This window comes from Phycodurus eques, chromosome 4 (genome assembly GCF_024500275.1).
Source record: "Phycodurus eques isolate BA_2022a chromosome 4, UOR_Pequ_1.1, whole genome shotgun sequence".
In the NCBI taxonomy this organism is placed as follows: Eukaryota; Metazoa; Chordata; class Actinopteri; order Syngnathiformes; family Syngnathidae; genus Phycodurus; species Phycodurus eques.
Window position 1 is genome coordinate 12,767,629 of NC_084528.1, and position 16,857 is coordinate 12,784,485.

The window sequence follows — 16,857 nt, forward strand, 5'->3', positions numbered from 1 at the left end:
GTACTACTTTTACATGAATAAAGTTCTAATATTACAAGAAAAAGTTAGCAATTTTGCAATAATGAAGTTGTTGAATTTTTACGAGAATAAAGCTGTAATTTAACAGGAGTAAAGTCATAGTGTGAGAAGAAAAAGGGCATGATTTCAAAAGAAGTTGATTTTGTGAGAATAAAGTTGAAATACTACAAAGGAAAAGTTGGCATTTTGTGAGCCTCGTCATAATAAAAGAAATAAAGTCACGGTATTATACGATAAAGTTGCAATTTTATGGAAATAAAATCACAATATTACGAGAACTAAGTCACAATCTTTGACAATGAAGTTCTCTTACTAGCAGATAAATGTGTAATTTTACGAGACACTGTAAAAAGCCTTAATTTTGTGAGTTGTAATTTCATGAGAATGAAGTCAGAGTTATAAATTGCAACAACTACATCATCATTTTGCAAAAATAAATTCAAAGTTTTACTAAATAATGTCTTAGTATCATCAAAAAAGTACAAGTTAGTATAATTACGTCATGGTTTTATGAGAATAGAAGTCGGGGAAAACGTAGTTGTAATATTGCATAGATCGTTTTACACTTGAGACTAGCTGAGTCCCAGGATGCACATGTCTTGAAACAATGAGTCCCAGCCCTGGAACAATGAGTCCCTGCAACCTATCCTCATGGAGTACATACAGTATACAGTAATCTTCCGATAAATGACGGTCGTTGCTTCGCGGTACCGCTATATTGCAGATTTTTGTTTGTACAGTATTTTTGTGTCAGCCTGCCACGATAGCAAATTTTTTAGGATGACATATTTCCCCAAAAACTCTCACGATAAACAATAGTATTGTTGATGTTTTTTACGCTACTGATATAATGATATTATAGTGCATAATAATAATCCGGTTTCCTCCCACATCCCCAAAACATGCGCGGTAGGTTCATTGAAGACTCTAAATTGCCCGTAGGTGTGAATGTGTGCATGAATGGTTGTTTGTTTATATGTGCCCTGCGATTGGCTGGCGACCAGTTTGGGGTGTGCCCCGCCTCTCGCCCGGGGGTGGCTGGGATGGGCTCCAGCACGCCCGCGACCCTTGTGAGGATAAAGCGGTACAGAAAATGGATGGATGGATAGAATAAAAAGAAACAATATAAATCAATCAGACTCAGGCTCTCTTTGCAAAAACTGCACTTAAACAAATATTAAACATTTGGCACATACTGTAAGTATAGAGTTATTAACCCACTAAAGAGAGCCAAAAAATGTCTTCAAGCCTGCCAATATTTAATGAATTAAAAAAAAAAGAAAAACACCATGTATCCACTCGAAAGCATTTGGGCCTGTGACTGTTTTTAAATCAGATGCCATACATTTTAATATCACTGTTATTTGTGAGTTTTTGTTTTTATTTGTTGTATGAATGTTGTCGTGTTATGTACCGGGTAATTTCTGCTGCCTGTATCATTTCTGTTGCCTCTTGGCTTTTGAAAGAGTGATTTTATCTCCCAATAAACCTTTACCTGGTTAAATATTGACTCAAATACAAAATAACCTTTTTGTACATTTTTGTAATATTACAAGACATGAAAAATCACCAAACCTTTGCACAGATTACCAACATAAGTTACAGTTTCATGAGAATAGAGTGGCAATGTTATGAGACTAAAGTAATAGTAATGTAAAACTACAAGGGAGGAATCCGACCTTTACACCAAAGAGGTCACCATCTGATATGTTTATGTGTGTGCAACAGTGTGGAGGTGATCAGACTGGGCCACAGCTACTTCATCAACTGGGACCAGCGAATGTTCTGCTCACAGTGCAACACAGCGGCCGAGGCCCGGACCACCACGCTCAGTGAGGAGCTGGGCCAGGTGGGCCTCTACAGCAAATTAGAGACAACAGTGTAGGGGGACTCAATGTTTAACATTTACTTTTTGAACAATATATCGATTGTTTTTTCTTGCACATTTGCTTTATATTATTACAGTGAAACGCCAATGCCGCCCATCCCAGCACAAAACAAAACACTCCTATTTCCCAACAGATTAAAGTTTGACCCAAAAAAATATATAAACATTATAAATACTTATACATTCAGTACATATTCAGATCTATAGACCTACAGTTTTTACAATATACAAATAGCCAAATTTATTTTAGATACCTTGTATAAAAAAACAGTTAATACGTATTTAAATATAAGTAGGTTTACATATTTTTAAAAGACGTCCAACATTTTATGAACGGTTTCCAGATGTTATCATATTTATCCAATTTAATTTTGAGAATTTAAGAGACTGCCATAAATTGTCCCATAGATTGGATCCATGCTCCAATCGTAGGTGGGTCTGATTTTTTAAAATTTGTTTTGTTATTTTTTTTTTTCAAATAAGAGCTATATTCCTTTCCTCCTTTTCCCTTTAATATCGCAAAGTCCCTAAATTTATCAAATGGATACCTCAGTAAAAGAGATTGAGGATATATAGGCATTATCTTACCATCTAGAAGAGGAATTGTAGTAGATCAGATTAAACTGACCTTGCTGCCAGTGGGGCGAAAAAGTATTTAGTCAGCCACCAGTTGTGCAAGGTCTCCCACTTAAAAAGATTAATTAAATATAATTTTCATCATCGGGATACTTCACCTATAAGAGACAAAATGAGACATTTCCTTTAATTGCATTGGTGTTTGACCTGCTAAATCGGCAAGATTTTCGCTGTTTTTAACCAGAAATTGTTTTATTCAGGTTGAGTACATCTTCAGTGACAAGACTGGAACCCTCACTCAGAACATCATGAGTTTCAACAAGTGCTCCATCAATGGACACAGTTACGGTGAGTCCATACATGCATGCACACGCGCACACGCACATGCACACACACACACACACACCCACACGCACACACACACGCGCGCGCGCACACACGCACTCAATCACCCACCCACCCACTCACACATGTTCCACGTTCGCACGCGCACACACTTTTTACAATCCATCCATCCATCCATCCATTTTCTGAGTCGCTTCTCCTCACGAGGGTCGCGGGCGTGCTGGAGCCTATCCCAGCTATCATCGGGCAGGAGGCGGGGTAGACCCTGAACTGGTTGCCAGCCAATCGCAGGGACTTTTTACAATATACGCCAAATATTCCTTGACTTCAAATCAACAAATATAATGTATACCGTAATATAATACACATTATATCTCTGTGTGTAACTACATTTGGGTCACTTTTAGGGGAGGTAGCAGATCCACTGGGGGCACAGCCAAAGGTCTGTATTCCCCCCCCCACAAAAAGAAAAAATAACAAAATCTACAGTGCCCTAAAAAGGCATAATGTTTCTCTTCCAGAGGCTGGACTTCACTCCTTTCAATCCCCTGGCAGACCCAGACTTCTGTTTCTATGACGACACACTACTGGAGTCGGTCAAAGTGGGAGATCCCCACGCTGAAGAGTTTTTCCGCCTGCTCTCTCTCTGCCACACCGTCATGAGTGAGGAGAAGAATGAGGGTGAGGAAGAGGAGGAAAGGCCATGTAGCTGTCATATGTATGTGATCCCATCCATGATATTCTACCCTTTGTATGTGTGCGTCTAGGAGAGCTTGTGTACAAAGCTCAGTCTCCAGATGAGAGGGCTTTGGTGACAGCTGCACGAAATTTTGGATTCGTGTTTCGCTCTCGAACGCCGGGAACCATCACCACCACCGAGATGGGGCGGCCTGTCACCTACACGCTACTTGCCATCCTGGACTTTAACAACACACGCAAGAGGATGTCTGTCATTGGTGTGCTACCCAGACGGATGGATGGATGGATGGATGGATGGAACACAACAACTACCATTAATGCTAAATCAGCTACAACAATTTACAAATGCCGCCAGGCATGCTGGGATGCCCAGTATCCACTTCCCCAATGCTACAGCAGGAGTGGAAGTGACACTTCCAAGAATGCCTAGCACCAGTTTGTAGAGTAGTGTTAGAAATTAGATGTGTATTGTTAACGCAGTTGTTTGTTGTTCCCTTTTAGTAATGTCGTAGTAGTTGTATGTGCGTTTTACAATACATGCTTGTTATGTGTCATGCTATCATTTGTACCATGAGTTCAGTTTAGAACTTAGCCACCTTTGCTACTTACGGTTACCATTATGCAACACAAGTGCATAATGTGTTTTAGTGGGTGAATATATGTTCACAAATTGTGTCTAACAAGGTGATAAGTGCTTAAAGGTTCTACCAAAAGGGTGACCAATTCAATAAGTGGGTTCAGTACGCTAAGCATTTGGATGGAACAATGGGGTTTTGTATTTTAGCAATTGAGAAATATTGTAAATAATGTCAAATAAGATTAGATGAGATTAGATAATGTGAATGAATATGAGATGAGATAACAAGGTTAGATAATCTAAGGCGATATGAGGTGAGGTTACTGTGAGTAAAATGTGGAGCGATGATGTGAAATAAGATTAGATTAAATTTGATCATCTGAAATAATATTAGGTGAGATGAGATAATGATGTAAGGTGAGATATGATAAAAGAGGTGAGTTAAGAATAAGTGAGAGGAGGTGAGATAAAGTAAAATAAGATGAAATGGCACAAAGGGAGGCAAGATGGGATAAAGTGGAGTGAAATTGGATACGATTGAATGTGAAAAGATTAGGTTAAGTGAGATAAGGTAAAGTAAAATGACATAAGAGGAGGTAAGATGAGATACGGTGATGTAAAATGAGATGATACTGTATAAGATAAGGTGAAGATTAGCTAAGGTGACATAAGACCAGATAAGATAAAGTAAGGTGAATCAGATCGGATGTGTTAAAGTGGGATGAGATAAGGTAAAATAAAATGACATCAAGTGAAATGAAATCCAATAAGATAAATTGTGATAAATTGAGATTAGATGATATAAGGCAATATTAAATGCGGTTACAGTAAGATTAGGTTCAGTAAGGTAATGAAAGATGAGATTTAAAAAAAAAAAAACTGATTTACGACAGGCGACACGGTGGCCGACTGGTTAGAGCGTCAGCCTCACAGTTCTGAGGACTGGGGTTCAATCCCTGGCCCCGCCTGTGTGGAGTTTGCATGTTCTCCCCGTGCCTATGTGGGTTTTCTCCGGGCACTCCGGTTTCCTCCCACATCCCAAAAACATGCATAAATTTGAGACTCAGCGGCTCAGAAAATGGATGGATGGATGATTTACGACAAGATAAAGTGAAGTGAGTGGAGATAAGATAATCCACCCTGCACTGGTTGCCAGCCAATCGCAGGGCGGGATAAGATAAAATGAAATAAAATGCGATGAAAGTTGAGGTGAGATGGGATAAAGTGAAGTGAGATGAAATAAAATTATAAAAGATTAAATGAAATGAGATAAGATTAGGTTGATTGAGATGGAATCAGATCAGATAAGATGAAGTAAGAGGAGGTAGAGGAAAGGAAAATGACAGAGGGTGATGTATTATAAAATAACATGAGATGAAGATGAGATGTGGAGAGGTAAATTGAGATGAGATAAATTGCAGTAAGATAAGATAGGGTGATGTTAGATGAGACAAAGTGAGGTAAAGTGAGATGAGATGAGACAAAGTAAAAAAAAGATTCGATAAAGCTAGGTAAATTGACATATGCCAACATAAAATGAAATGAGATCAGGAAAAGTCAAATGAGATGAGGTGAAACAATCAGACGGGATCAGATAATCCTTGACACCAAGAATGGGGAAATTCCCATGTTGCTGTTGCAAATATCAATGTATCAGCACAAGCTTGTCACAGTATTAACATTCTCAATGGCATGAACTTAGTATGTAAAAAGTAAATGGAAAAACAGCATTCATTTGCACATTTATGTAGTAAAATATACTGTACAGTAAAAATGGTTGTGAGTCGTCAGACCGACTTTATGTCGAATTATTCTTGAAGCTTGACGATCCTCTGTGTTTTTGTCCTGCTGTTTGTTTGTCAGTCCGTAACCCCGAGGGCGGGATCCGTCTGTACTGCAAAGGTGCTGACACTGTGTTGTTGGAGAGGCTCTGCCCCTGTAAGCAGGACCTGATCAATATCACCTCAGACCACCTCAATGTGAGTCACCAACCACAGGTTCAGTCAACTCCCTCTTTGTGGGTGGGATCCTGTGTGAACCTGTTCTGCCATCTACTGTCATAGTGGCAAAACCAGCTCATGCAAACATATCATTAGAAGACAATTTGACATGGCAATGTGTTCAGATTTTGCTTATTTCTGGGGGGTTCCAGGAGTACGCCGCAGATGGACTGCGGACACTGGCTCTGGCCTACAGGGACCTGTCAGAGGAGCAATGGGAGACGTGGTCTGAAAGCCACCGCCATGCTGAGAAAGAAGAAGACCTGCTGTCGGCTGCCTATGAGCAGATCGAACAAGACATGATGGTCAGTATGTGTGTACACTGGATTACACTTTTTGTCCCTGTCTGATTTTAAATTTGAAGTTTTAGTACTACTATAGGGTGATTTTCCCTCAACTGGATTGTTTTGACATTTATTCCCAGTTTGCTTGAGCAAGAAAGATACTGATCACCTTCATTAGCAAGTATCATTGATAGTGTAGTGGTTCACTTAGCCGAACTTCATGCAGCATGGGATCACTTCTTACTCAGTTCCCCACTGAAAAGTTCTTTGGTGTCCAGTCTAGGGTGTCGTCCGCTTTTTGCCCAAGGATCAGTTCACTGCATTGCTCAAGGGGGCATCAGCATCGCTCATCAAGTCAAATGGCGTCTCTCCAGCAACCAGACACAGTTTCGTCTTTTTTTCTGGTAGTGTGGTTCACACAGCTGACTTCTATGCAACCAGTTAGCGATCTATTCCGATTCAGACCGTAGGTGTGGCAATGAGTGTGAATGGTGTGTGTGAACTGCAACTGACTGACGACCAGTCCAGGGGGAAGTCTGCCTTCCGCAATTGGGCATAGACTTCAGTTTTGGGTGAGTGAGTGGATGGATGGATGGATGGATGGATGGATGGATGGATGGATGGATGGATGGATGGATAGCTGAATGGACTTTGACGACCACACCTAAAATTCAGAGACGTACAGTTAGTAGCACTCCACTCCGAAAACTGACGAAGCCTTTTGAATTGAAAGCAAAATGTGCAGTTTTCCTGATTTAACTTCTTTTTTAAAAAAATTTTTATTACTTTGATGTTAGTCAATCTTTTGAGGCCCAGTTACCATTCACTCTGTCTAGTTGCTGGGTGCCACAGCAATAGAGGACAAGCTGCAAGAAGGTGTCCCAGAGACCATCGCTCTCCTCTCCCTGGCCAACATCAAGACGTGGGTACTTACAGGAGACAAGCAAGGTGAGACACAAGTGATGATTTCTGACAAGGCAGTTCCAGGATCTGCTCAAGTTCCTCAGTTTTATCTCGCACAGAGACGGCTGTCAATATTGGCTACTCGTGTAAGATGCTGACAGATGATATGACCGAGGTTTTCATCATCAGCGGATGCAGTGTCCAGAGAGTGAAGCAGGAACTCAGGTCAGACTTGATGGATGGACGGATGGAGTTCATCAGATGAAATTAGATTTGAGACTTTTTGTGGCACCGACAGACAGAGGTTTCTTCCTCTACAGGAGAGCAAGGGAACGGATGATTGCGCATTCACAAACAAAGGACGGTGAAAAAACAGAGGTGGTCGAGGGATGTGCAGCAGCTTGCTTGAAGATATTCAGAAGAGGAGGAAAACTGCCACCATTCCCTTTTTCTTCCAACCTTATGGACAACATGTCTGGGGACTTTGCCCTCGTCATCAATGGCCACAGCTTGGTAGGAATTTAAACAAAAACATTAGGTGCCGTTGCACACGCTCATGCAATTCAATACAAAATAATCAAAAATGCCGCTCTTGTATTACAGGAAGACATTTTGTCGGGATAAAATCTCACAATCTTACAAGAATAACGTTGACTTTTTCCAAGATGAAGTCGTAGTAGTCAATAGTAATTCAGGTCAAATTTCAATATGGGAAGAAAGTCACATTTTAACAATAAAGTGAAAGAAAAAACGCCATTTGTTCTTGAAAAAATAAGACTTTATTCCTGTAATAGTACACCTTTTGTTCTTAAAAAAAAAAAAAAAAAAAATGATGGGATGTCAGATGTATATGACAATACGTCACGTTTATATCAGGGGCGGTGATAGTAAGTGAGCGCAACACATGAAGACAGATCATATAATAATACTCACAGGCATATATTGTTAATCCTGTGTGAAATAAATATTATTGCAGCTCATTTGCGATGGTCTTCTGTTTCATCATCAAACCTACTTATAGCATGTCTGTATGTATTATTCTGTCTCCTGATGGCCCAGGCAAGAGCGCCAGATCGAGCAGCATTAAGCCCATTGAGTGATCATGATGCAGAAAGTGTTTAATTCTTAACATTCTATTTAAGTATGTTATTACTGTATGCTGTTATAAAGTGGAATACTGTAGAGTGCTATTTTTCTCGTGAAAAACATTTGGGAGGGTGGGGGCTGGAATTAATTAATGGCATTTTCATACATTTCTATGGGGAAAGAGACACGTGTTTTGAGTTATGAGCTTGAACTACAGAATGCATAGAACTCATAAGTCAAGGCACCACTGTATTATCTTTGTTTTACTTGTCTCGCCAAACTCCGTATACATGCTACAACATACCGATTTACAGTTTGAGAGCCACTGGCTACAGAGTCTCAATCAAACAAGTCAGCGTTCTCTTCTGTTGTCCAAAAGGCCCACGCACTGGAAGCAGACATGGAAAAGGAGTTTGTCACAACGGCGTGCGCATGCAAAGCGGTGATTTGCTGCCGAGTTACGCCGCTGCAAAAGGCTCAGGTGGTGGAGCTGGTGAAGAAACACAAGCGGGCCGTAACCCTGGCCATCGGGGATGGGGCGAATGACGTGAGCATGATCAAGAGTAAGTTGGAGGAAGAATGGCAACAGTAGCAGCGAGTAAGGAAGAAAAGAGAAGTTGAGCTGCATCTGTCCATCTTTCAGCAACCACATTCTTAGAGGTGTTTTTCGACCTCAATGTTACGAAAAGCCAGGCAGGCTGTGTGGCAATGCATGTTTCAGTGCATATTATGTCATCATCGCTTTGGGAACTCGTTTCTTTAACCACCTTAAAGCCCCTCTGACAAGCAAATAGTCCATGCTTAAGCTATGTTGAGATAACCAGGTAACCCAATGTACTGTTTTTCTATGTGTTCCTGCAACAGACTGTGTTTTGTAAGTGTTGCATCACCCTGTGTTTTTTGTAAACACGTACATGTAAGGTGTGTCATAAACGTTTCAGGACTACAATCTCAAACCATATATTTCAAATCCAAACTAAAACTTTTCATCTCGGAGTCTATTGCACTTTCCTATGCCTTCTCTGCCACGCCTTCATGCACTCCTGACAGGATTTTCCAGTATCCTGCGCAACTCCGTTGTCTCAAGACATCTTGATGTTGCCCCTATATTCAAAACGGGTCCCCTTGATGACCCCTTTGTGCTTGGGAAAGAAGGGGGAAAAAAATCACATGCAGGGTTACGTTAGTTGGGTGAGTAGGGAGGTTCCTCCAACACAGCGATGTTCTGCTCTGCTAGGAATTGTCGGATGCTGGTTGATCCCGTGGTCCACAGTGAAAGAGAAAACTTGTGGTTTGTAGTTTGGTTTTAAATCTTTTGTGACACCAGTCATGGAACTTTTCTGACACACCTTGTAAGTTAGTTTAGGGGTAAGGAATAGATGTAGGATGTCGGGTAGGTTTAGTGTTTGGGTTAAAGTAGGGTTGGATTTGGGGGTTAGGCCAGGGTATGTGTTCAGGAAGTGTTGCATAGAGTTATAACTAGAGCAGCTGGTTAGGGTTAGGGCAGGGTGTTAGGATTATGATATGGGTTCAGGTAGTGGTAGGTATAGTGTAGTAGTTTTTTCTGCAACTAAAATGGGTACAGTTGAGGGTCATGGTTTGGGTCTTCTTAACAGGACTGCCTGGATATTGAGTTCCCTACCTTAAGAAACGACGCTTATTTTCATGTTGGAATGTAAACATTAACCGTTAACCATTAAACAGAAGATCCGCATACACAGCATGAAAAGTATACTAATCCAAAGTCTCCTCCTGCAGGTGCTCATATTGGTGTTGGTATCTCGGGCCAGGAGGGTATCCAGGCTGTGTTGGCCAGTGACTACTCCTTCTCCCAGTTCCGCTTCCTGCAGCGGCTCCTGCTGGTGCACGGCCGATGGTCCTACCTACGCATGTGCCGCTTCCTGTGCTACTTCTTCTACAAGAACTTTGCCTTCACTATGGTGCACTTCTGGTTCGGCTTCTTCTGTGGCTTCTCTGCCCAGGTCAGAGAGGAAAGATTATGGTGCAGACAACTCTTGAATCATGGAAGCAAAATGACCATCATGTATCTCTCTCTCTTTCTTGTAGACGGTGTATGATCAGTTCTTCATCACACTCTACAACATTGTTTACACGTCTCTGCCTGTGCTTGCAATGGGCATATTTGACCAGGTATTATTAACATTAGCTATTGAGCTTCTACACAACGCAGCCCTATGGGGGGCACAAGCCAGTGCAAACTGTAGGCTGGTCACAAGCCCGGATAAATGCAGAGGATTGCGTCAGGAAGGGCATCCGGCTTAAAACTTTGCCAAGCAAATATGAGCGTTCATCCAAGGAATTCCATACCGGATCGGTCATGGCACGGGTTAACAATGTCCGCCACCGGCGCCCTGCAGGTTGACGCCGCCAGTTACAAGGAAAAAGGTTAGCTTAGAAGAAGTGGGACTGGGAGGACCGAGGAGAGGCAAAAGGAATACATTGAGATGCGACATAGGGCAAAGGTAGAAGTGGCAAAGGCCAAACATATAGAGGCATATCATGACATGTATGCCAGGTTGGACACTAAAGAAGGAGAAAAGGATCTATACAGATTGGCCAGACAGAGGGATAGAGATGTGAAGGATGTGCAGCAGGTTAGGGTGATTCAGGAAAAAGATGGGAATATGTTGACTGGTGCCAGTAGTGTGCTGGATAGATGGAAAGAATACTTCGAGGAGTTGATGAATGAGGAAAATGAGAGAGAAGGGAGAGTAGAAGAGGCAAGTGTGGTGGACCAGGAAGTGGCAATGATTAGTAATGGGGAAGTTAGAAAGGCATTAAAGAGGATGAAAAATGGAAAGGCAGTCGGTCCTGAGGACATTCCTGTGGAGGTATGGGAGCATCTAGGAGAGGTGGCTGTGGAGTTTTTGACCAGCTTGTTCAATAGAATTCTAGCACGTGACAAAATGCCTGAGTAATAGAGGAAAAGTGTGCTGGTGCCCATTTTTAAGAACAAGAGTGATGTGCAGAGCTGTGGGAACTATAGAGGAATAAAGTTGATGAGCCACACAATAAAGTTATGGGAAAGAGTAGTGGACGCTAGACTCAGGACAGAAGTGAGTATTTGCGAGCAACAGTATGGTTTCATGCATAGAAAGAGTACCACAGATACATTATTTGCCTTGAGGATGTTTATGGAAAACTACAGAGAAGGTCTGAAGGAGCTACATTGTGTCTTTGTAGATGTAAAGAAAGCCTATGACAGAGTATCCAGAGAGGAACTGTGGTACTGCATGTGGAAGTCTGGAGTGGCAGAGAAGTATGTCAGAATAATACAGGACATGTATGAGGGCAGCAAAACAGTGGTGAGGTGTGCTGTAGGTGTGACAGACGAATTTAAGGTGGAGGTGGGACTGCATCAGGGATCAGCCCTGAGCCCCTTCCTGTTTGCAGTGGTGATGGATAGGCTGACAGATGAGGTTAGACTGGAATCCCCATGGACCATGATGTTTGCAGATGACATTGTGATCTGCAGTGAAAGCAGAGAGCAGGTGGAGGAACAGTGAGAAAGGTGCAGGCATGCACTGGAAAGCAGAGGAATGAAGATTAGCCGAAGTAAAACAGAATATATGTGCATGAATGAGAGAGGTCGTGGGGGAAGAGTGAGGGTATAGGGAGAAGAGATAGCAAGGGTGGAGGACTTTAAATACTTGGGGTCAACCGTCCAGAGCAATGGTGAGTGTGGTCAGGAAGTGAAGAAACGGGTCGAAGCAGGTCGGAACGGGTGGAGGAAGGTGTCAGGTGTGCTCGGTGACAGAAGAGTCTCTGCTCGGATGAAGGGCAAAGTTTAGAAAACAGTGGTGAGGCCAGCCATGATGTACGGATTAGAGACAGTGACACTGAAGAGACAACAGGAAGCAGAGCAAGAGGTGGCGGAAATGAAGATGTTGAGGTTCGCTCTCGGAGTGACCAGGTTGGATGAAATTAGAAATGAGCTCATCAGAGGGACACCCAAGGTTTGATGTTTTGGAGACAAAGTTAGAGAGAGCAGACTTTGATGTTTTGGACACGTCCAGAGGAGAAATAGTGAGTATATTGGTAGCAGCATGATGAGGATGGAGCTGCCAGGCAAGAGAGCGAGAGGAAGACCAAAGAGAAGGTTGATGGATGTCGTGAGGGAACACGTGAGGGCAGTTGATGTTCGAGAGGAGGATGCAGGAGATAGGCTTACATGGAAAAGGATAACGCGCTGTGGCGACCCCTAAAGGGATAAGCCGAACGGAAAAGAAGATTGAGCTTCTACACGTGTAAGCAAGGCCTTCTCTGCTGGCCCAAACTATCAGAAGCACTGCCCTAAAGTTACAACCTAAATTCTAATATTTGTTCAATGAGATCGTATTAATGTATTCCCAATTGTCTATTCTCTTCTTTTTGTAGTTTTTCTCTCGACTGCAATGCTTTTCAGTTAAATGTTTTGTCCAATCAGATTTGCGCCTCTATGTGCTCCCATGTCAATTCAATCTGTCCAGGGCCTTTAGAATCAGTAGCGCTGGCCGATTTAACAAACTATATTAGCAATGGGACAGTTTCTTTAACCAATTAGTGTTTAGATTTGCCTACCAGGGACAGCTCACTAGCCCACAATAATGTCAGGATTTGTCTGTCCTCTGATTGGTTGTTCAGAGCCAAACTTGTTCCAGCCAAGTTCGACAAGCAAATTATGTCTGCAGTGATCTGGACACATTAATATGTTTAAGAACCACCATCTCTTTTGAGTGTGATGTATTTTCTATAAATGTTTGTGTTTTCTTATTATCTCATTATCATACTCATTGTTATTAGATAAATATTGATTCTGAACTGCTTTATATGAAGTTGATGACACAGTTGCATACCGTTATATTGTGTTTTTGTATAGTATTGATGATTTCTATAATCGTAACATGACAGGGGTGGTATTTAACGGGTAGATTCAGTCGGATAAGTCCCACTGGAGTCCCAGGTACAAAATGCCACGAGCTTCCACCAATAGTGAATTAGGATGCTATAGCACAAAAGAGGATTCAATACAGTACCTTACTATATTTTGTTACCACCTTGCATTTTAGGATGTGCCTGATCAAAGGAGTCTGGAGAATCCAAAACTGTATGAGCCTGGCCAACTCAACCTGCTCTTCAACAAGAGAGAGTTCTTCATCTGCATTGCCCAGGGCATATACACATCAGTGGTGCTGTTTTTTGTCCCCTACGCTGTCCTGGCCGACGCCTCGCAGAGCAGCGGAGAGCCTCTTGCCGACTACCAGACCTTTGCTGTCACTACGGCAACAGCTTTGGTCATTGTAGTGAGTGTACAGGTAAGCCAGACTAGAATGGCGTGAACTTTCCATGCAGCTGCCTCCTGGCTATTTGTAATCATCAGTGTGCATATCGTTTTTCTATGTTTTGGATTGTGTAGATCTCACTGGACACAAGCTTCTGGACCATCTTTAACCACGTGTTTGTGTGGGGCTCGTTGGGCTGCTACTTCACCATCATGTTTGTTGTACACAGTCAGACACTCTTCAGGAGCTTCCCCAACCACTTCCATTTTGTAGGTCAGTCCATGGCGCTGTTTCCCCCATGAACATCCTAGAATCAAAAGATAACCAAAAAATGTGTCATTATAAAAGCCAACTGTTTAGGCTTCTGTTTTATTTTTTAAAGAGGACTTAGGAAAGAGCCATGGGGAACTCCGAAATGCAAAGTGTGTTTTCTCCAATACATTATTACCGTTTGAGGCCTAAAGATTGCTTGTTTGTATGTTTTGAGTGCAGCAAGTGCTCAGAGCACACTATTACAACCAGTTGTGTGGTTGACTATTGCACTGGCAACGGCAATCTGTATAGTTCCAGTTTTGGCGTTCCGCTTCCTCAAGTTGGACCTCAAACCTCAGCTCTCTGACACGGTAAGAAAAACAAGAGCACTCATCTCAGTAATGTGTCTTAATGCATTTATTTCTGAATTGCTCCTGACCAATGATTAACTGCAGAACATTTCAGAGCTCGTACATTTGTTTTAATGGGTGAATGAATATTGTGATTGACCTCACGCATTGTAAAAAGGCAGCAAATATTGATATACTCAGTGCACTCTAATGACGGAATAGGATTTTAATGCAGCCTATTGCGTTGAGGTCTTTTTAGTGTCTTCACCATCAGCCTGATTCGAAGAACTTCCTCTTTTTTTGGATCAGTTTTTTGTTTCTCACCCGTTGTTATGCAAAGCAGGCCAAGGTGTGTAAAATGTTTTGATGGTACTACTTTATAATAAGGGACAATGATTCTCTGCTTATAGTTGCTCAAGTGCATGAGACTTCGCCGCCCCGTCGAAACAGGCTAATTTTGGCACGACAAGAAATATGCTGTGTAAAGTGTTGTGTACTTCATAGTCATTTTGGTGAAAGCATGTCACAGAAATATCATTTTGACACATTGGAATTGTTTTAATTTGTAGGAAAAAAAAAGGTCACCTTTAAACTTACTCTTTACACATCTTGTGATAATTTGAGATAATAAATAGCAAGAATTGCCTATGATATTAGACTACGAAAAGACGTCACATTTTTCCAATCCCCGATTGGTAGACATGTAACAACAGTAGCATGGGAAAAATTCTTCTTTGACTGTAAGAAAACCATTGAAAGGTCAGCAACAGGAACTTCCTTGAGATGGGAAAACTGAAGGGAAAAAGGGGATGGGAATAAAGGAACGAGTGTCAATGTGCATACAAAGTTGATGAGATATTTCTAGTGTTGTCAAAGTCAAAATTAGATCAATTTTCCAGAGAAGAAAATTACATCATTTTGGTCGTCTAATTCTCACTGAAATGATTTTAATGAAATGTATAAAAACTGTAAAAAAAATAAATAAATAAATAAATAAATTAAAAAGTAATTATAACGTTCAACTTAACATTAACTTTGTCAGTTCAACTTTTTCTCTTTCTTCAGTTTTAAGAATTACACTAGAAATGAAAACGCATTGTGCGTTAGAAATGCAGTCAAATAAGATTGTGCGAGATGCAATTTTGAGGATATTCAATAAAGATAAACAAACTGGATAGCAGATTTGGACATGGTGCAAAAAAAAAACTTTCATTCAGTGTGCACAACTCTGCACACTGCAGTAAAGACAGAGCCCTGCAGAAGTCATTGATTTACTGCACTTGCACTCTTGTTTGACTGTTTAAGCACAGTATATACAGTATAAACATATACTAACACAGAAAATGTCTTTGTATTGCTAGTGAATGTCATGCTTCACCCTGAAAAAAAGTAAAAGTAAAATATGATGTAAATGAAGCTTTTGTAGCAAACCTGTTTTAAGACGATGTCACATCCTGTATAATTATGCCCGAAAGTAGTTCTCTCTGAGACTTTGGCGAAAGGAGCTTCATGACACAAAGCAAGGAAAAATAAGTACTGAATGTCAAGGAAAGCACCTTTCTAAAACGATGTCACCTGTTCATTGAGCTGATGGACAACTACACATTACGCGAAGTTAGTTTTTACACTTCTTGTTAAAATTTGAGATAATTTGAGTGATAATTGCCTATCTTATTAGACAGGTATAAAACTGTGACTCGTACCAACAAATCCTGGCTTTGGTTTCCTCTCTCCAGGTCCGCTACACTCAACTGGTGCGTCAAAAGAAGCTTAGGTCAGCTGGTGGTAGCGTGGCATCCACCTGGCGCAGTGCGGGCAGCTGCTCCGAGGGCCGCCTGGGCGCAAGAGGCGGTTCCCGGAGGTCCGGCTATGCCTTCGCCCACCAGGAGGGATTTGGGGAGCTGATCACCTCTGGCAAGAACATGCGTCTGTCGTCTCTGGCTCTGGCCAGCTTCGCGTCCAGGCACAGCTCCAGCTGGATCGACACCCTGCGCAGGAAGAAGCACGCTCACACTCCTCCCGGTACGTCAGGAGAGTGCACCCCTGCGCTCTCGCACTCGTCTTCTGTTCTGGGGTGTTCACAGGAGGCACCCATCGAGGAGGAAACAGTCCGAGACTCACAGATAATTCTAACGACAATCACTTCAATAGGAGCTTCAGAGGAAGTAGCCAACAGCACAGGCTCACCGTCTTGCCAAGAAAACCACCCTAACGGAGTGTAAAAAAAACTGACAAAAGAGGACTCAAACAAACAGAAAATAGAAATGCGTGGTGTCTTCAGCCATCCTCTAATTGTTTATGATACGGTAAAGCAGTGGCAGGCTGTAGATTTTGTACCCGACCTTATCCACCTCTTAATACAACCTCTAACATGTCACAATTATAGAAACCTTCAACACTATACAAAAACGCAAGAGGCTGAAATCTGATAGGATGGAAACAATCCAACATCCACTTACATATACAGCCAAGAGAAATCCTATTAAATGAACAGAATAGACTGTTGGGAATAAATGAATACAGTTTTATGGACCAAATATAAGAATTTAGGGCTGTAAAAGTAGGTCAGTGCTTCTGACAGGGTTTAGGCCAGTAGA

The 16,857-nt window shown here is 41.7% G+C and overlaps 1 protein-coding gene across 1 annotated transcript in view; it reads left to right on the forward strand.

The window, feature by feature from the left end:
• atp8b2 (ATPase phospholipid transporting 8B2) overlaps positions 1-16,503 on the forward strand; it is a 32,454-nt gene extending 15,951 nt beyond the window's left edge. Inside the window, exons 13-29 of the mRNA XM_061673988.1 lie at positions 1,747-1,867; positions 2,743-2,830; positions 3,235-3,269; positions 3,349-3,508; positions 3,595-3,783; positions 5,967-6,082; positions 6,256-6,408; positions 7,224-7,335; positions 7,410-7,515; positions 7,611-7,803; positions 8,756-8,939; positions 10,135-10,358; positions 10,444-10,527; positions 13,446-13,691; positions 13,793-13,931; positions 14,151-14,281; positions 15,997-16,503. Coding sequence (XP_061529972.1) covers positions 1,747-1,867; positions 2,743-2,830; positions 3,235-3,269; positions 3,349-3,508; positions 3,595-3,783; positions 5,967-6,082; positions 6,256-6,408; positions 7,224-7,335; positions 7,410-7,515; positions 7,611-7,803; positions 8,756-8,939; positions 10,135-10,358; positions 10,444-10,527; positions 13,446-13,691; positions 13,793-13,931; positions 14,151-14,281; positions 15,997-16,482 — 2,767 coding nt within the window. The 3' untranslated portion in view covers positions 16,483-16,503. The remainder of the gene's footprint in view (positions 1-1,746; positions 1,868-2,742; positions 2,831-3,234; positions 3,270-3,348; positions 3,509-3,594; positions 3,784-5,966; positions 6,083-6,255; positions 6,409-7,223; positions 7,336-7,409; positions 7,516-7,610; positions 7,804-8,755; positions 8,940-10,134; positions 10,359-10,443; positions 10,528-13,445; positions 13,692-13,792; positions 13,932-14,150; positions 14,282-15,996) is intronic.
• Positions 16,504-16,857: the final 354 nt, after the last annotated feature.